The 21,963-nt window shown below is 43.2% G+C and overlaps 1 protein-coding gene across 1 annotated transcript in view; it reads right to left on the bottom strand.

The window, feature by feature from the left end:
• The window catches only part of LOC110517255 (four and a half LIM domains protein 3), a 41,827-nt gene extending 20,496 nt beyond the window's left edge, over positions 1-21,331 (bottom strand). The window contains exon 1 of the mRNA XM_021595399.2: positions 21,091-21,331. Coding sequence (XP_021451074.1) covers positions 21,091-21,169 — 79 coding nt within the window. The 5' untranslated portion in view covers positions 21,170-21,331. The remainder of the gene's footprint in view (positions 1-21,090) is intronic.
• Positions 21,332-21,963: the final 632 nt, after the last annotated feature.

Here is a 21,963-nt window from a genome sequence, read left to right as displayed (position 1 = left end):
CAGCCCACCTATCATTAGCTCGCAAAACAATTCTGAAAGCGCATGTGTTCCAGCGCAAACTGTCCGAAACAAACCTCACACCTCAAGCTCTAACCAATCAAATCCACATTGACATGATCCCACTCCTAGTTAGCCAGAATTGGCTTAAAAAGCCAAACGTAAAATAATATCTGCAAATTAAGTTCCATCAATATTGCCTCTGTATGTCCGTGTGCTGCGCACGTTTGTCTCTTATTCACTTCTTGTAACCAGTTTGTGATAATGAGAAGTGTCTTCTGGATAGAAAAACACTTACCCCAAAACATTCTCAATTAAATGTTAACTGCAAAGTAGGCTTACCTGGCAGAATAATATAATGATTATTTTATATAAAATCGGGTGGGACTTTGATTTAAAAACTCTGTCGTGATATATGCAGTGGTGTAAAGTACTTAAGTAAAAATACAGTACTACTTAAGTTCATTTTTGGGGTAACTATACTTTACCATTTCCATTGGACTACTTTTACTTCACTACATTCCTAAAGAAAATGTACTTTTTATTCCATACATTATCCTTGTCACCCAAAAGTACATTTTGAATGCTTAACAGGACAGGAAACTGGTCCAATTCACACACTTATCAAGAGAACATCCCTGGTCAACTCAACTGCCTTTGATCTGGCGGACTCACTAAAACACAAATGCTTTGTTTGTAAATTATCTGAGTATTGAAGTGTGCCCCAGGCTATCCGTAAAAAAAATAATAATAAATAAATTTCAACCACAATTGTGATGTCTGGTTTGCTTAAATTAATGTTTGAAATGACTTATACTTTTGATACTGAAGTATATTGAAAACCAAATACTTTTAGACTTCTACTCAAGTAGTATTTTACTGAGTGACTTTCACTTTTACTTGAGTCATTTAAAAGGTATCTTTACTTTTTTTCAAGTATGACAATTGGGTACTTTTCCCACTTTTCCCATATGCAGCAGTAAAAACATCCATAGACCAGCACATTCCTCTTTCACAAAATGCACAAGTAAAGGGGTATTACACAAAAAATCTAATTGTTTCTTGTTTTTCAGCCCTCAAATTTTCTTCTGATGCAATTTAAGCATTAACATAGACTTAGAGAAAACAATGACATTGGATGTTCTATGAATACTTGTAATTGAGTGAATAACTGAACAAAATCCCAAACCAGGAAAAATTAAATGGAGAAACACAGAATATGAAATGACAAAATACTGCCTATTTGAAAGCTAAGAAAGAATTAATGAGCTGCTTGCGACATGCTTCGCAATTTAAAAGTAGCTAGAAAATGTTGGACCCCTGCTGAAGTAGGACTGGTTTCAAGGCTCTCTTTTGTGTCGTCTGAGATTCCCGAAGATTGGAAAGCAGCTGCGATCATCCCCCTCTTCAAAAGGGGGGGGGCACTCTTGACCCAAACTGCTACAGACCTATATCTATCCAACCCTGCCTTTCTAAGGTCTTCAAAAGCAAAGTCAACAAACATATTACCGACCATTTTGAATCCCACCGCACCTTCTCCGCTATGCAATCTGGTTTCAGAGCTGGTCATGGGTGCACCTCAGCCATGCTCAAGGTCCTAAACGATATCTTAACCGCCATCGATAAGAAACAATACTGTGCAGCCGTATTCATTGACCAGGCCAAGGCTTTCTCTGTCAATCACCACATCCTCATCGGCAGACTCGATAGCATCGGTTTCTCAAATGAATGCCTCGCCTGGTTCACCAACTACTTCTCTGATAGAGTTCAGTGTGTCAAATTAGAGGGCCTGTTGTCCGGGCCTCTGGCAGTCTATGGGGGGTGCCACAGGGTTCAATTCTTGGGCCGACTCTTCTCTGTATACATCAATGAGGTCGCTCTTGCTGCTGGTGAGTCTCTGATCCACCTCTACGCAGACGACACCATTCTGAATACTTCTGGCCCTTCTTTGGACACTGTGTTAACAACCCTCCAGGCGAGCTTCAATGCCATACAACTCTCCTTCCGTGGCCTCCAATTGCTCTTAAATACAAGTAAAACTAAATGCATGCTTTTCAACCGATCGCTGCCTGCACCTGCCCGCCCGTCCAGCATCACTACTCTGGATGGTTCTGACTTAGGTATTTGTAGTTGTCCACATATTCTAAGTGTCTGGTTAGACTGTAAACTCTCCTTCCAGACTCACATCAAACATCTCCAATCCAAAGTTAAATCTAGAATCGGCTTCCTATTTCGCAACAAAGCATCCTTCAATCATGCTGCCAAACATACCCTCGTAAAACTGACCATCCTACTGATCCTCGACGATGTCATTTACAAAATAGCTTCCAATACCCTACTCAATAAATTGGATGCAGTCTATCACAGTGCCATTCGTTTTGTCACCAAAGCCCCATATACTACCCACCACTGTGACCTGTACGCTCTCGTTGGCTGGCCCTCGCTTCATACTCGTCGCCAAACTCACTGGCTCCAGGTCATCTACAAGACCCTGCTAGGTAAAGTCCCCCTTATCTCAGCTCGCTGGTCACCATAGCAGCACTCACCTGTAGCACGCGCTCCAGCAGGTATATCTCTGGTCACCCCCAAAACCAATTCCTCCTTTGGCCACCTGTCCTTTCAGTTCTCTGATGCCAATGACTGGAACAAACTCCAAAAATCTCTGACACTGGAATCACTTATCTCCCTCACTAGCTTTAAGCACCAGCTGTCAGAGCAGCTCACAGATTACTGCACCTGTACATAGCCCATCTATAAATTTAGCCCAAACAACTACCTCTTCCTCTACTGTATTTATTTATTTAGCTCCTTTGCACCCCATTATTTCTATTTTGCACATTCTTCCACTGCAAATTTACCATTCCAGTGTTTTACTTGCTATATTGTATTTACTTCGCCACCATGGCCTTTTGCCTTTACCTCCCTTATCTCACCTCATTTGCTCACATTGTATATAGACTTATTTTTCTACTGTATTATTGACTGTATGTTTGTTTTACTCCATGTGTAACTCTGTGTTGTTGTATGTGTCAAACTGCATTACTTTATCTTGGCCAGGATGCAATTGTAAATAAGAACTTGTTCTCAACTTGCCTACCTGGTTAAATAAAAGGTGAAAGATTTTTTTTTCAAATGGCTGAGATAGGACACCGGTAACTTGATATACAGAACAAAGGCATTTTTCAGAGCCCGGTCCATCATGCAGAGACAGTGGTGAAAGATCCATGCTGCCTCTTATCCTTCCTTTCCAGAGCAGTGGATTTCCTTTCGTCTGTAACGGACAATGCAAATTCCATCCTTCCTGGTTTCTAGGGATCTGACCTGAATGACACTTCACATTCTATATTTGCTTACCAAAATGGTAATCCGTGTTGTTCCCTTAACCTTTGACACAAAGTTGGCTAGTCAAATGCTGCACAGACCATTTAGCATGACAAGAGTAAGCACAATGTGCATGAATACATCAGCAAGTTGTTTTGACATCATCCCCTCATGCCCTACCTCCCCGCCGCCTTTTATAGGTCCATTTCCAACCCACAGGGACCAAAAACCAAGGCTAGACCATGCGGCACAGAGCCAAAATGGCTCCTGTAAACTGGCCATTCCCAGGGGTCGCCTGATTCTGCCGACTCAGCACAGTTAGCGAGGGCATCAAGGAGCTGGAGTAGAGTTTCAGAGCCCGCACAGTCAGCAATTTGAGCACCCTTTGATGGCGACGCACAATTGCTGCTCGCCACAACTGCAAGCAATTATTCCACAAACACACATGGCCACTCATGATTGCTATGGTGGCACCTGGTCCTTGTGTTAAGATGCCAGATTTTTGGTCAATGTGGCAATGGTATTTTTCCCTATTTCTCGCTCTCTCCATTTCAAACCTACATAGGGACTATCTGGAGGCTTTGTGGCTTGCAGGTATAGGTTGCAGGTATAGGCATCTGTCCTATTGGAAGTGTTGCATATCGGTCCTAGTAAATCAAATCAACTTGTATTTGTCACATACACATGGTTAGCAGATGTTAATGCGAGTGTAGCGAAATGCTTGTGCTTCTAGTTCCAACAATGCAGTAGTAACCAACGAGTAATCTAACCTAACAATTCCACAACTGATACCTTATACACAAAACACAAGTGTAAAGGGATAAAGAATATGTACATAAAGATATATGAATGAGTGATGGTACAGAACGGCATAGGCAAGATGCAGTAGATGGTATCGAGTACAGTATATACCACCTGGGGGTGAGAGTAGTAAGTACACTTGTAATGAGTACTAAAGTTGACCTCATCTACCCTAGCTATGTTCTCTGCAACTCAAGAGTAAATTGCGGTCACCAAAAACCATCCCTTTCTCTCTCTCGCTCCATAACCTTGAAAAGATGGGTTTATTTGTGGGGAAAAAACATCACGTATGTCCAGAAAATGCTGAGGGAACCTGCCAAATGGGAAACGACTGGGATGAATCACCGTCATAAGTCATTTCCAGTAATATGCAGAGGCCCTTTTTTTCTTCACAGAGTAAGGTCTCCTTGGAGACGTGTAAACAGTGCCCTCATTCCCTGGCACCATAAAACGCTTGGCAGTGAAGTGTTCCCTTGCTTCTTGTCCTCCCGGAGTTCACTGAGGGCAGCAACCAGCGTTCTGGAGGTGATGCTGTGGCAATGCGAAATATGTTGACTCTCTCACTCAATGTAGTGCATGATAAAAAAAAAATCACTCTCAGGGGATACTGTACATGACTTGTGGGCTGACTTCATTACTTTGGCCCCGATAAAACCACATTATGTCTTTGGCGGAGGAGCTGGCAGCTGGATCCGAGGTGCCCAAAATAAAATTAATATACAAAACTGATGCAACGCTGAAAAAGTTGGCCAAAAGCCCCCAGAACCTGAAGATCAGGTCAATCCATGTCAGTACAGTAAGGGACAGTGTAACAGAAGCATATTAAAAGCAGCGTACTAAAGATCTACAGTACAAAAATAGAATAATAGACCTAATAACTGGGTGTGATAATGGTGGAGCGACAGGCGCGACCGGCAGGCATTTCTATGTCGAGAGTACCACCCCCCCCATCTCAAATTTAAATTTTCCACTCATAAAAACGTAATGACCATTTCTTTAATTCTGGTATTTGTAGGAGAGACCAGAAGTGGGTTCCTTTCCTGCTGGACGGCGACCCCTATGACTAGCATGGGGTCAACGACAACGCGGGGGCCAGTTACTCCTTCCTGTCCCCCCAAACAGAGATCGCTCTGGGATATCTCACAGATCCCAACCCTAGTACACAGTACACACGAGTACTATTTGTGCACACAAACACACCGACACAGGCATGCACACACGGTCACAAAGAAAAACAGACATGTACTGTATAAACATGCCTGACACAGAGACAAGCAACTAGACAAAGAAACACACACAGGCCACTGTGCACACATACAAACATATACAGCACATGCAAAAGTTCACACACACACACACACACACACAACTTCTTTACACTGAAAAGCTAAATGGGAAGATCGAGGGCTCAAAGACAAAAATACAAAATCGGGGGACAATGGGTGACTTGTGCAGGAAGACCAGACACAGCGAGCAGCTGTATACACACACCAGCAGTTTGTTTAAACTGAGTCCCAAATCGCAACCTATTCTCTATAGTTCACTATTTTTTTGACAAGGGCACACTCTGGTCAAACGTAGGGCACCATATATAGGGAACAGGGATGAAAACAAAGTATCTTTTTTGGGGGACTTCCCATTGAGTGTAATTATTGCTTATATTCACAATTCCGACTCTTCCACTCATAATTGAACCCGATAAGATCAAACAACTTGATATATTTAGGAAATGAGCTCTAAAAACAAAGTGGGCAGATCCTGGTCAGTCATCAAAGCACACTGAGTGGATAACCAGTGCAGACAGAGAGTGGACCAGACTGGGATAAGAAGCACTAGAGTTTAATAGGCATAATCCTGCCAAATTACCCTCCTCACTGGTATAAGAGACCAATGAAAGCTGTGCTCATTCAAACACTGATTTCACTGAAGCTGTCATAACAGGGAAAAGTGACAAGTTTTACACACACCAGCCATGGAGGGGGGGGGAATAAAAAATAAAAACATCTCAGCATTAGGCCACTAGGGAATAAACTTACACAACCACACAGTTACTAAACATCCTTCCAGAGTCCGGCATGAGGGAAGAAAGAGGAAAGACTGCTGGCTTGTGCTGAAACACGCCTCTCCTGACCCAATTTTATGATCCCCAGCAGACCCATCAAAAAGGACCACCTCCTTTCTCTCTCTCTCCCCCCCCCCCCCCCCCCCCCCCCCCCCCCCTTCTCTCATTTTCTTTGACCTTCACATAGGACCCGAGAGAAGAGAATGTCACGTGTCTGTTGAGAGAAGACTGCGTTGCTCATTTTAGCGTCGGAGGTCAAATGCATGCTGATGAATTGCCACAAAATCAGGAAGTGCATATGTGAGTGGTGCAGGCAGTGGGGGTCAGCGACTCGCGGGTCATTTTTCCCCCTCTCCGTACCGTGAGGAGAACGCCCCGGCTCACACACACACACACACACACACACACCGGCTGGAATGAGCACACTTCAAAAGGTGTCCATAAATCAAGCTGCCATGCCAAGGACTCCACTCCGTGCCCCTCCGCTACCCTTCCCCTTACCTCTCCATCTCTCTGCCCTTCTCCAACCTGAGAACCTGGACCACGTTCATAGTTGTGCATGAAAGATGGTAGCTCATGGGCCCAGAGATGAAACTCCTTATTCTATAAGGTGCACTATCTGCTGGACTTTGCGATGCAGGCACATTCTCCATGCTCATTCACTTTGGTCGCACCCTTCTTCTGTCTCCACTGCTGAGGAAAATGAGTCAGAACTAGTAGTAGCCAGGTCAAGGGCAGGTCATTGCATTGCTGTCATAGAAGATATTTGGGGAGTGGCAGGTTGTTATAAGTAGATGCTCAGTAGACACCTTTTAATTCCCATAATCATTATCAAAAATAGCAGATATACCTTGGTGCGAATGGACAGGGAGTTTTTCTTGGACTTGACTATTGTAGTGTTCAATAGCGCTTGAAGGAGAGCCCAATCTAAGAAATCCAGTTTCGACTTTACCAGAGGAGAGCCACAATCCGTCACGCTCTCTTATCTCGCTGTGTCACATGGGATCTCTTTATCATGCAGCCATGCAAAACACTATTCGTCTTCTCCGCCTAATTCACTGCAAAGTGATAAACTGCAAAGTCCACCCAGCACTTTGGTTAAATAAAGAGACACCGTAAGCAAGCACAGGTGTTTCGGTAAACACAGATAGTGGAGTTGAATTACGTTGAGTCCCAATCAGACATGTCTTATCTCTCTCAATCTATCATCCACAATCTCCACCACTCTTTCTCAACTCCCTCTTTTACTCTGGTCCTATACATGTCTCTTCTTCAGGAGACGGTAGGCTATAGGAAACAGTATAGGCGAAACCTCAAGACTAGGACTTAAGAACAGATTAAACAGAGTAGGAAGTAGTGTTGACATGATACCAGAATTTTTACTTCGATACCAGTACCAGGTTGGTATCACGATACGCGATAACATGACAATATTTGATACCAAAGCGATACAACGGCAAAAAACAAGACATATTACCTAAAGTCACAGAATAGCACTTTATCCAGACAGATCTTTTTACTTCAATGTCATTACATTTGAAGAAAAGGTTTGAATTTTGAAATGTAGGCATTTTAATGAATACATTACACAATCAATTTGACTTTCTTTTTTACCAATCCAACTACGGTATTGATTTATTCGTATAGTAAATCTACTGATAAACAGGGTAAATCCAGATGTAACCTAGGCCTATTCGCAATACCGGTGAATGCATATTCAATAGAAGTGTGTGCATGCATTGTGTTATTGAGCTTGTATTGACTGATTTCATGGGGCTACAGATGAAAAACAGTTTCCTTTCCATTTGGGACTGAGTTTATTATACTGATAAACAACATTTGCATAGAAGAAGCAGTATGTTATTTTACAAAAGTGAGTGCTTATTCACATGCAGTCAGTTCAAGGATGATCTTGACTGGGAGATATGTGAGTCAGGGGAGACGAAGGGAATTAATATAGTTTTTGGTGACTATCAGCTTTGGATTTCAACAATATGTTTTTATTATTTTGTTATGTTTTGAGGTACTACTGTAGTCTATTCATGTTAGCATCAGCTGTGAGCTAGCAAGGAAAGTTAGCCTACAAAGCTGGAAGCTACCTATTTCTTTCATTGTAAAGTGTTCTAGCCTGTAATGAACTTGTTTTGCGAACAGTAATTAACAGTTTCAACATTTCTACATGCCGTGTTGCATTATTCAAGTGTGTTCACTTCTGGGCAGCCTAAGTGTGGAGCTAACATGATGTAGCCAAGACTCCCAGTAAGTGCAGTGGTTCCTCAGGACAGGCTAGAGCTAGCAATGAGTAGTGGAGCAGGAACGGTGCGCTCGCTCTATGAGGGGACATCGGCTGCGCCGTAGGACAGACTTGATCCTCTCCCAATCAGTAGACGACGTGAGATTTCACAGAAGTACCGAAAGTGACAGGTTCTAGTACCGAACCGTTTTCATGTTCTAGTACAAAAAGTCCCGAAGTTTCGGTATACCGTGCAACACAAGTAAGAACAGGAAAATGACTTGAGCAGTGAAACGGGAAAAGACAGAAACCTGGCAGACAGACTGAAAGTGTGTAGGCAAAGGCACCAGGTTTAGTCACGGCTCTGAGTAAACCTGTAGTGTGTAGGCAAAGGCACCAGGTTTAGTCACGGCTCTGAGTAAACCTGTAGTGTGTAGGCAAAGGCACCACGTTTAGTCACGGCTCTGACTAAAGCTGTAGTGTGTAGGCAAAGGCTCCAGGTTTAGTCACTGCTCTGACTAAACCTGGCGCCTCCATCGATCAACTAAAAGTACATGTTTGTCACACAAGGTGTAAATTAACGAGATCTACTGCACAGCCCTGATTAGTGGGATGCTAGCGTGCACAGCATCACAGTCAACCACAGATGGTGACATAAAAGGGCACCCCACGGCACTCTACAGTAAACACCATTCAATCTGACTACACTGTGAAGGTTAAAAAGCTGGCACCCACACACACAAACACAAGAATGTGTAGGACCACATATATACAGCATACACAAATTATCTCTGCGTTCAACAGAGAAGTATGACGTGGTCTGACCTATGATCCTTATCATCTATATGCAGACATAAGAAGACCAAAAGCCCTCTAACATCATAGTGCCACTGGGCACAGATGTCAGTTCAACGTCTAGCTTTGATTTTACATTCAAGTGTCACCATGTCATTGGATTTAGATATTATTTTTTTATGGGTGAAAGAAGATGAAAAGCCTGTATGTTGATGACCTTTTTCTAAATCCAATCACTTTTCCATGTTGATTCAACGACAACACATTGATGTTTTGGGGGGGTTGAAATGTGGAGACCGCGTTGATTCAACCAGTTTTTGACCAGTGGGGTGCCACTGTTTTCGGCGATCACAAAATTTGAACACGGGTTTCCATCTACCAGCTTCTTCAAGGAAGCACTTGTTTTGGATGTGGTTCCGTTTGATGCCTAGGTCTCCTACTCCACTTGCAGTGCAAAAATTACTAAAGTATGTCAAAAAGTAGAGAACAAACAACTAATAATGTTTGCCAGACGTTGCTCGAGAGGAATGGGGGAATGCGTTGAGAATGTGCAGCTTTGACGCCGTCTCAGTGGAGAGTAGAGAGGTAATCTGGCAACCCCCGTTAAATTAGTCTGAATGGAGATGGCAACGTCCACAGATTAGGACCTAATGAATTTATTTCAATTGATTGATTTCCTAATATGAGCCGAAACACGGGAAAATGTTTGAAATTGTTGCGTTTATATTTTTGTTAAATATAATTATTATTATTAAGTAACTGGTTCCACAGACTTTTAAAAAATTGTTTTGAGTTAAGATGCCCAAATAATAGGTGAATGAACACGAGACAAGTTGAGCAAACACATTTAATGTTGACAGAATTTGTCTGACTCAAATTGGTGCCAAGTTTGGGCCAACTAAAAAAAAGGTTCAATTCAGCTAATACTAATAGAAAAGTTCAGTAAATACTAATAGAAAAGTTCAGTAAATACTAATAGAAAAGTTCAGTAAAGTAAAAAAGGCTGTTACTTAATAATAATTAGTTGAAACTATATATATATATTTTTTTACAGTGTATATTCAACTATCCACAAACATCCTGGGCTTAATCCACCCTTTGGTTCTGCGAGACCTATCAAACAAACAGATTACGCTGTTTGGAGTACATTAGTCCTATGATCTCATAGAGCCGACTGTTTGACAAAAGACCTTAAAAGGAAAAAGGTAAACAGTTTAATCAAGCGTGTCTGATAAAATTACAATGTTCTCTTCCGCTCTGTTGAATTAAAACGGTAGACGCCGCTAAATTACGTCGCCATGAGCAGCACTGCAGATAGAAATGAGAGATGCAAGACTTGCAGAAATGTACCCACTACGCTGTTTATTTTCTGCATCTACGCCATATTACTGAGTCTACCTTTAACATGCAGAAAAAAAGAAGTGGAATATCTCTGGCCTAGTGCCTAACACAAGCCATTCATTACAAGCGAGAGTCAATAGCATTAGTATGGACTGAACGCCATCTAAAACAGTAGGGACTTGCAGTAATCTCAGATTAAGCCAAGCTGTGACAGGCCACTGACAGATGTGCCTTCGAGCATTAACGGTGTTCCTCTTGGGCCACTCCTCTCTCCATCTCCTCTCTGCAGCCCTTCATTCAACATCCCTGGCAGTGGCTCGCCGTTGCTCGTCCTGTCGTAAATCACCTCCGTCTTCCTCTCCTCATCAACCAGGAGCTGGTGTTCTTTTATATCCAAGCCAAGGACACTTTCTCCCATTTATGGCTCCTGCAAGTACAAGGCATTGTGATGGGAACAGCCTCCCCCCCCCTACTCTGCCTTTGACTCTTGCACATTAGCGGCATCATGTACCCATGCTGCTGCCAAGTAAACACAATGTTTATGTTGGACTTGGGCAACTTATCATATCCACTTCGATTTATGGTCCACGGAGTGACATGCGCTCACACCTTTATCGGAATGTGTGAATGTGGCAGGTCGGTCTGGCCTAGTCTAAGCCTGCCTCCTCTGGAGAGAGAACTCGACTGTCTATTCGACGACGGAGATGGGAAGAGAAAAGAGGGAGCGCGAGGGAAAAGGAGAGGCGGCTACTGAAGATACCCGGATAAGGAGTCACATTCTTGATGGCCCACCAGTTCCATCAGGCGGAGCAGGGATTTGCCTGTGTTTACTCAGAGAGGGGAACACGCTCACTCGCAGCTGTGCTCCAAATAAACAAAATAGCCATATGAATTTAACAGAGGAGAAAACACATATCTAATCTGTACAAGTAACATCCATGCAAGACGGGTCCGTCCAGGGTCGGCTAGGGTGAGCCAATCCATAACTTGGGTTGAGGAATTTGCGCACGTACACACTTCACACAGCGTCTTCAGAAAAGACGATGCGCTGAGTAACAACTTATGGTACAGGGTTCAGTATCTGAACAAAAAGGGGTCCACTCCACATACATCCAAACACACACACAAATACAAGGAAATGCGCGCGCACACGCAAACACACCTCCGATTATTCCACATCTGTGGCGATGTCACAGTCATTTGGTTTCATTTCTTGCAGATGTGGTGGGAGGCAATCAAGCCTAATACACCGGCCTTGGCACTTAGCTCAGTGTGTGAGCGCGTGAGTGCTGGGGCGAGGTGGGTAGCCAAGCCATATAAAAGACAAAGCCACTGCAGTGGTGTTGATGGCATGTTGGAACAAACAAGGATGGCTACGCCAGGACATCACTGTTATGAGAAAGCCTTGTGAGCATGCTGTGGTGGAAAGATGTCAGGCCCTCTAATGCTCTCTGGTTGCATCGTTAGAATTAGCAACAGTGCTGGGCCTTGTTCAGGGCTGTTGAGAATCACTCTGTGGTGGGGATCTGAGCAAGCCACAATGCCTCAAAGTGATGGCCAATTAGGCCATATGCTTGGTGAGTGAGAGCAACCCAAAAAAGGAGAAGACAAAAATCCATGACACTCCAGATGAACAATGACTTCTGTCACATACATTATGGGAGGTGTAAATCTAGCAGAGAATAAGATTACTGAAAGACGACAAGAGAAACAACATGCTTATCACGGGCGGGTGATCCTTCAGGACAGTCTGTCCCACAGATGTGGGGTTTTTGGCAGCCGCCTTTAAGTTCACGGAGCAGAAGCGTCTTGGGTCGTGAAAGACGCTATACATAACCCATGTATTACTACCATTAGAAGAAAGCAAGCAGAAAAAGGTTTGGGCTGATGCGTTTGATTGATCAATGGATTTCTCGCTAAAACCTCACCCTTCCTCCTCATTGTTATTCATTTCATTGTTGTCAGCCAGTAGGTTTCTGGTAGGTCACGGTCCCCGAAATAAATGCTTTTGGGAGTTGACAAAGTAACAGGGGACAGCTACGAAAGGGACGTTTAAGTTACTGCATGGCGAATATATCTGTGTAACATATACACTCCCACGTCAATGGAGGACATAGGGCTGCTGAGTAAACAGTTGCAAAGAGGCCTGTACACACGGTGTCTCTCTCTCAGGTGTGTTGCAAGACAAAATTACACACCCTACCACGCTGTATAGATTATTGGACAACATTACACACCCCCCCAAGTGCCTCTGTTAATCATATAGGCCCATCCTATGATTTAATGATTAACCACATCCCAATGCAACCATTACTGTATGTACGGCATTCATAATACACATCACATTACATGTTGTCTCAAGTGCCTTGTGCACTTTTACACAGCTTGATGTGACTTTGCTTGTTGGTTTTGGAGGCATGTTTGCTGTAGGAAAAATTTAAAAAAATACATATATATTTATGGCCTCCATTTATTGGAAAACGGGGAATGAGAGTGATGTTTATAACTGACTAGGCACTGTGGTGTGCCCTGCCAGTGTTCTAGGGCACATTATCTAACAGTGTTGCAAGTTTAGGCGAGGGGGATCGTCATGCATGCCAAAAGATGAAATCAACCATCAGACTGCCTAAGCCAGACTGAACACTGAGATGGCAGGTTACCACACTATAGACGTGCCATTAAAATGATGAACAAACAGGATAACATTAAATCACGATGGAAGGTGTTGATACTATCTAGACAGTCCATCTCACGTCATGACTAGGGCCATGTGTTTTGCGCAGTCATGTGATATGCCCAGATTTTTTTTGTTTGTTAGTCAGATGGTCCAGCATCATCCTCAGCCAATTGCTTTCATTTGTTTAATTCTTATTTTTGGATCAGGCTTAAAATACAGGATAAAATATTTTTTGTTTTGTGCAGGAGGGGACTAATTATGATTACACGCCTTTCAATATCTCAATAGCTATACTTCTCATAGTCTTGCAGTAGACAACATCCTCCTACTGGAGGCCTGGGCGCGGCCAGGGAACCAGTCATGGCTGACTCACAAGAGCCGGATACATGGCCGAGGGGGGTGATGACCCAACAGGAATCGTGCACCTAAACATCTGCTTCGTCACGAGAACTATGGAGGTGTAGCTGACGTCATGCAGTTCCAACCGCAGCTAGGAGTGGGACAGGGCTTTCTCACAAAATGTTATTGGAATAGCCAAACTCTTTAACATGCATTGACAAGATCGGGTAGAGATGAAGGATTACTTGATGTCATAGGAGGGACAAAATAAACATTTATGATAGAAAGAGGTGAGGGGAGAAGTGAACAACAACATATGGAAGAGAACGACATATGGCATAAATAACCTTTATAGCAGAGAGAGAGAGACGAGAGAGGAGAAGAGACAGCAGAACAGGGAGCACCTACGCTGCCTCCCGCAGAGGGTCAAACTCTCAGGATCGTATTTCAGTCATTTACCAACAAAGCAGCCGCTGGAGGAAGCCGTGCCCACTCACAATAACACTGCAGCACCTGGATACCCACCCCCACTCACGCAGGAAACATGAGGTCACCCCCCCCCCCCCCCATTCATAGACAGGCCAAACACACTCCAGCTGCCTGCCACGCAGCCCAACACTCAATTGAAGGGTGCCTGGTTAGTGGCTAGTCTGGCTACCAGAGGAAGGCAGGAGGAAGAGGGAAATGGGGGTTGAGGATATAGGATATAGGATACAGAAAGAAAAGCCTGCTTTGTAGGTAATGCTTGACATGTCCATTTCAGGACCACTTGTGTGCTCAATACCTTTATTATGTTTGTTTTTTTCCCTCTGTAAAACTAGTTGTTTTCTTATTGCCTCGGTAGCTTAACCAATATTTCACAGACCACAATAACAATTCCTCTTAGAGTGTTTGAGAGTCAGCAAAGACAGCAAGCAGACCGCAAAAAGTAACAACGACTGGAACCTTCCTCAACAGAGTTGGAGAAAGAGGGAATGAAAGGTGTGCAGCGTCAAACCCGTCACAACAATTCAACATTGTAGTCTTTAGCGACCTGCAAGCACTTGTCCGTCATCATTGTACTATGGGCTAGAAACGGTCAGCCCCCAAACCCCACCCACTAGCAATTCACTACACCCGCAATGACGTCTGCAAAATATGTGTATGTGACCAATACATTTGGTTACAAGTCATTATGGTCCCACTGAAGTTTAAACATGACACCACTCCAAAACAAAGCACTACTAACCTTCAGCAAAACACAGAGACCTCCAAAGAATGTGACCGTGGTCGCTTAAAATGCCAGAGAGAGACAAGAAGAGCGAGAGAGAGAGGCAAAACACATTATATACTCCATAAGCTGGGTCAAGGCAGGAATGCCAGACACTACATATTGCATAAAGGATGTTGGCTTTTATTGCCCTCTGAAAAAAAGAGTCACTGTAAAACCAACAGACTGGCCTTGTTGGCACAGCAGGACACTACAGATCACACAGCTCTTCATAGGAGGAAGTTGAGTTTATTTTTTACTCAACCTTTATTTAACTCGACATGTCAGTCCCCTACCGGGGAACAGTGGATTAACTGCCTTGTTCAGGGGCAGAACGACAGATGTTTACCCCGGGGATTCGATCCAGCAACCTTTCGGTTACTGGCCCAACACTCTAACCACTAGGCTACCTGCCACCCCAGTTGTGGTGTACAAGTGAGAGGAAGAGCGGTTTTATTTCAAAGTTGACAGCGGTACATGGCTTTGAGCTGAACTACCACTGTCCATATAGGGTCAGAAATGATTGACACCCTTGATAAAGATGAGCAATATATTTCTAAAATAAATCATTCAAATAATGAGCTATATTGTATGCGAAAAAAATGTTTATTTTACACTAATAAAATAGCTCAAAGAAAGAGATTTTGTTTAACAAGTAATCCTTTTTTAAATCAAAATGATTGACACTGACATTGATTAGTGATGTGCAGTTCGCAAACAATTCACTATTTTTGAATGACTTAATACGCACTCCACTCCAGTGGCCGTGCTCCGACCAACAGCTGTCTGTCATGTGTGCGCAGGGAAAAAGATTGTCCCATAAAGAAGAAAATACATGGGCCTCCTGAGTGTCGCGACAGACCCGGGTTCGATCCCAGGCTGTGTCACAACCGCCGTGACCGAGAGTCCCATGGGGCGGCGCACAATTGACCCAGCGTCGTCTGGGTTAGGGGGGAGGGGGGGGGGGGACTTTACTTTGCTCATTGCGCTCTAGCAACTCCTTGTGGCGGTCCGGGAGCCTGCAGGCTGACTTCGGTCATCAGTTGAACGGTGTTTCCTCCGACACATTGGTGCAGCTGGCTTCCGGGTTAAGCGGGCGCATGTTAAGAAGTGCGGTTTGGCAGGTCATGTTACGGAGGACGCATGCCTCGACCTTTGCCTCTCCCAAAGCCTGTTGGGGAGCTGCAGTGATGAGACGAGATCATAATTGGATCGCAACGGGATATCACAAAATAGGGGAGAAAAGGGGGGTGAAATACACACAAAAAAAGTAATACATTTATAGAACTGATAATTGATCACATGGTGGAAAAATTTATGCAATTAATTTATTATGGAATGTTATGATGGACACAGATTTGCAGAACCAAAACATACACACAGCCTTTGGCAACAAATTCGAACTCGAGAACGAATCGTTGGGGTGCTGCAGTTCGCGAACGATATGGTGCCAATCACCCTCACGGCAGTCAAGCAATGCATTCTGCCAAGAGTTGTTCAAAAGCATCAACAAATGATCTTATTTGTATGCCTAGCAATCAACAAATAACTGCGCTTTAAACAATATCACAAATGACAACTCCAATATGCCCCTTATGAAGAATGACATGCAGAATCATGACACTTTCGAGTTTTCAGTTCATCGTTCACCGGTAGGGGGTCCTACAAGTCTGGGCTTTACTGACACAAATTAACAAAAATGAGTCAAAATATGTTCTTTTGACTGAAGGAGTCGAAAAGATCTGAGTCAGTAAAAAGAGACGAACTTGCAATCACTGCTAAAGATTCTTATAAATAAAGTAGTCAAAGGTTTTGTATTTGGTCCCATAAACCTAGTATGCAATGATTACATCAAGCTTGTGACTACAAACATGTTGGATGCATTTGCTGTTTGAATTGGTTCTTCTACAAATTATTTTGTGACCAAGAGAAATGAATGGTAAATCATGTATTGTGATATTTTGGAGTTACAAATCAGTCAAATCTTATGCCTGATTGTTAGTCCCCACCCCCCCCCCCCCCCCCCCCCTGTTTTTCCTTGCTTTTTCAGTTTTGGTTGTTCTAAGTCCACAACCATGCTAATACCACATCCGTAGACCAGTTTTGAGGTCTGGAAAAATCTAAAGACACTTTAATTTGTGGGTGTAGTTACCCTTTAATTTAACTGTGCACCATTCTGAGACAATTTGGTTAGTGATGTTACTGTAACGCTCATGATGTGGTTGCGGATTTCGCAAAACAAAATGGCCACTGGATTGATACAAACAATCATATCATTCTGCCAGGTAGGCATAGGCTACTTTGTAGTTAACATTTAATTGAGAAGGTTTTTTGGGAACCTTTCCATCTACCAGAAGAGGTTGTCTTACATTAGCATCATCGCTAATGGCTACACAAAGTGGTAGACAAATGCGCAAATTCAGACAAGGGGATTCCTGTGCCGTTGCGGCTTCAGAAAGTTTACGGGAAAATATGAATCACTGATGCATTTTGTTCAGGTCTTATGATAATCTTTGGCATATTAACACATTTTCTAATACGTTCATTCAATACACTTAGTTGATATCCTATGTTCAATAAATGTTTTAATATTGTTGAATTGCGTTTTAATGTCTTGATTCTGTGATTCCGTCCGTGTTCTCCGCAGCACTGAATTAATAAGGCCCTAGAGGGGGTCAAAGATCCTATCGGTAACGGTGAGAGGTAAGCATGTCTTTGGGGGTATGATCTTTGACCTTCTGACTTTCATAAGTGACAATGTGATGCTACGGAAAAACGAAGAGCATCAATGTCGAAAGTAATCTAATTCCCATCCAATCTAATTTCATAAATCAAATGTAATTTAATATAGATCAACGAGTACTATTATTTCTATCCATGTTTATGAAACAAGCTTTGTATTTGATCTATTAAATCTAAGGTTTTTGCGTAAGATTTAGTGGTAAGACACTTACTTCCATCCTTGTTTATGAATCAAGCTTATTTTCTTATTTAAAATCATTTATGAAGACATACACTACAATACCAAAAGGTATGTGGACACATGCTCTTCAAACATCTCATTCCAAAACCATGGGCATTAATATGGAGCTGGCCCCCCTTTTGCTGCTATTACAGCCTCCACTCTTCTGGGAAGGCTTTCCACTAGAATTTGGAACATTGCTGGGGGGGGACTTGCTTCCATTCAACCTTAAGATCATTAGTGAGGTTGGGCATTGATGTTGGGCGATTAGGCCTGGCTCGCAATCAGCATTCCAATTCATCCCAAAGGTGTTTGATGGGTTTAGGTCAGGGCTCTGTGCAGGCCAGTCAAGTTCTTCCACACCAATCTCAACAAACCATTTCTGTATGGACCTCGCTTTGTGAACGGAGGCATTGTCATGCTGAAACCGGAAAGGGCCTTCCCCAAACTGTTGCCACAAAGTTGGAAGTACAGAATCATCTAGAATGCCGTTGTATACTGTAGCCTTAAGATTTCCCTTCATTGGAACTAAGCGGCCAAGCCCGAACCATGAAAAACAGCCGCAGACCATTACTCCCCTCCCACTTAACTTTACAGTAAACATCTGCATTGCGACAGGTAGCGTACTTCTGGTAGATGGTGAAGTGTGATTCATCACTCCAGAGAACGCGTTTCCACAGCTCCTGAGTCCAATGGCGGCAAGCTTTACACCACTCCAGCTGACGCTTGGCATTGCGCATGGTGATCTTAGGCTAGTGTGAGGCTGCTCGACCATGGAAACCCATTTCATGAAGCTCCCGACGAACAGTTATTGTGCTGGCTTTGCTTCCAGAGGCAGTGTGGAACTCTATAGTGAGTGTTACAACTGAGGACAGGCGATTCTTATGCATTAAGCGCTTCAGCACTCGGTGGTCCCGTTCTGTGAGCTTGTATGCCCTACCACTTCGCGGCTGAGCCCTTGTTGCACCTAGACGTTTCCACTTCACAATAACAGCACTTACAGTTGACCGGGGCTGCACTACCAGGGCAGAAATTTGACAAATTGACTTGTTGGAAAGGGGTCATTCTACGACAGCGCCACATTGAAAGTCAATGAGCTCTACAGTAAGGCCATTCTACTGCCAATGTTTGTCTATGGAGATTGCATGGCTGTGTGCTCGATTTTATACACCTGTCAGCAATGAGTGTGGCTGAAATAGACAAATCCACTAATTTGAAGGGGTGTCCACATACTTTTGTATATATAGTGTAATTGGAATGGTGCCAATTTATGAATTAGATTGGGCATCTGTTATACTGTACCAACACACCCAGAAGAGGGGCTCCTTTAAAGAACACTGTAGTTTGTCAGACCTCTGACACTTTAGTGAGAGAGGTTAAGGGTGCGTTCCTCAGCTAAGGCGAGGTGACGCAACAACCCATGGGGGAACTTTGCTGGTTCACGCTCGGTTCATAGCCAAACTTAGGTTGGTCCCTAAGTATACCTAGGGGCCAACCTAAATGATGCCGCCGATGGAATTAGAGTCACCACCCTCTTTCAATCCGTAGATGGATATTGAGAATAAAAATACATACGAAGAAAACGATATATACACGGGACAAGACAAAACAGACGTCCGACTGCTACACCATCTTGGAACCTAGCCATTAGCCCAAACAAAGCACACCCTATTTTAAAGTTGATACATAAGCATCCAGGTATACTTATGTTTGTGAGTCAACTTATTTGAATGACATTATTTTATATGTTATTAACAGTGTGCTCCACTTGAAGTAGAAATTGAAAATAAAATGATTACTTGAAACAAACTACAAGAAGTGGGTTAACTGCTAAACAACTGCAATAATGGTTGCTTTGGTTGTCAACAGCCTTGTGGCTACTGTAGTCTTTTGAGTGTAGAAAAACAGGGATTTCTAAAGATGTCCCAGGTGGGGCAGAAGGCAGGAAGCATGGAAGGGAGAACCAACTGCACAGGCAGGCGCCTTACCTAGTCGGTCTGGAACCCACAGTAAGCGTGGTAACACAGCTATTTTAAGGGTATGATTTATCTTCCCTTTCTCGCCCAATGTAACATGTGTGAAACGGCAACAGATGAGACAGCAACATGACTAGGGATGCAAAAGGTTTTCCTGCTTATTCCATACTGATTCCAGATGTTTTCTAACCAGGATTTCAGGAAAACCAGGGAATTTGGGGAAAGTTCAACCCTAAATATGGCTAGCATTTACAGTACTATGCAACTATGAAAATTCACACAACTCAAAACACAGCGACATACCCATCCCAAACACATGGCCACATCCCATTTCCTCTTGCCACTGAGAATTGCTCAGCCTTGGGGACTGACCACCGAGTCAATGAGGAGGGAACTACTCAGCTACCTACCTGCATCAGTGCCAGGATGCCCCAGGCATGCTAGTCTTGATGACAGCCTCAAGGTTCAACAGGTAGCACGAAATCCAGAGAAAACAGAGAGAATAGTGGTGATAAGTATTCCATGGCTCCGTCTCAAATGGCACCCTATTCCCTACATAGTGCACCACATGCACTACTAGTTCACCGTTCCTACTATACTTATAAAAGGAGATACTTGGAGTCGTTTAGGTGGGAGCTATTGACCGGTTGTTGCTTTAGAAATGTGAAAAGTAGAAATTTCATATTGAAATTGACATATCATTAGTCAAAAGATCCCATTCTATGAGGCTCTTATGCTTGACACGTGAAAACAAAAGCCTACATGCTGTTATGGCATTACTTAATAACTCCCTTTGTTGCATTGCCCAGCAGAAAGCTAACATTTAAGTATAGTCTAGTCTCAATTTCCAGTTGTTCTCAGGTTACTTAGTGCCAGTAGTATAATATGAACAAAACTGCTACAAAGTAGGCTATTTCTAAATTTCTTCCTGTCCTGACATGGATTATACGCATTACTGTATCTATCATTCATTCATTCATTCATTCATAATCCCGGAGCACTGCTGAATTTATTTTCATTAGCCTCACCTTGCAAATTAAAAGTTAAAAACTGAAAAGTTCAAATTAAAAAGTAAAAAGTATTTACTTCAATAAATGCACATTAGGCCTACATTACTGACGTCAGGCTAAAATGCGTAATGAATGGGATTCAAAATAGCCCAAACGAATGATTAAAAAGAAAGAATGCACATGGATTCATTGATGAAAACCAAAGAATAAGAAACGTGTGTGTAGGCCTACTCTAGATTTTACGTAGGCCTACCCAAGAATAGTGGCGATAGGATGGCGAAAAGTTTGCAATTCATTCTTGAAGGTAGAATGGGTGATTGCGCTTACCCGACGTTATATCTGCTGTTGAATGCACCTTTGCGACTTGACAATCGAAGCCCACCTCTCGCGCTGTGTCACCAGACATTCAAATGATGAGAATTGCAGCCGGTATACCGGTCGCTACTCCAGTGGGCAGATTATTATACTGTACAACTTTTCCCGTTCCTTTTCCACTGCAGCCTACTCAGACCTCTAACTGTACAATGCTGAAGAGTGACAGAGTTCACCGGCTCTACTGTCTATGAGGAAGTTAGTGTTGAGTCACAAGACCCCGCCCCGACATTGGAGAAAAATCTCCTCCTTCTGACTTCGAACCTTCGGACTGTGCTGCGCTTTGGTCATGTACTGTGGGCCAGGGATGGGAAATGGCGGCCCCCAAAAATAAGTCGGGGAGAATAAGAATAGTAGAATACACAAGGTGCAATTCCTAAATGTGGTTATGCCTCAGCAGTTTTTCTATTGTTATGTCAGTCACTCAAGTAGCCCATAGTCTAGACAGCTATCCAAACGTGTATTAATAACGGTTGAATTGCTGACCAGGACCCCCATTGATCTGCTTTGTCACTCTCACTCAGATATATTAAATGTGGGTACACAGAGCCGCTGCTGCCCCTCCTGATAAATTTAGATGTTTTGTGGCCCCCACCCGCATCAAGGTTGCCCATCCCATTATGTAGGCCATATTATAGTAGCCCTTCCTCAGTGGGGCCTACTCCCCCAGGCCTAGTTTACATCAAATTTGAACTCCAGACTGTTTGCTCCAATGTCACCTGACACTACATGAATAGACATGTAGTGTTGATGGATTTGCCTACATTTGCATACATATATATTTTAGCCAACTATTGAGCGAAGAAGTTGATTGACAGTGATAAAGTT

This window comes from Oncorhynchus mykiss, chromosome 3, assembly GCF_013265735.2.
Source record: "Oncorhynchus mykiss isolate Arlee chromosome 3, USDA_OmykA_1.1, whole genome shotgun sequence".
Taxonomy (NCBI): domain Eukaryota; kingdom Metazoa; phylum Chordata; class Actinopteri; order Salmoniformes; family Salmonidae; genus Oncorhynchus; species Oncorhynchus mykiss.
The sequence above is the reverse complement of the archived record's forward strand: the minus strand, read 5'-3'. Positions and strand labels throughout refer to the sequence as shown.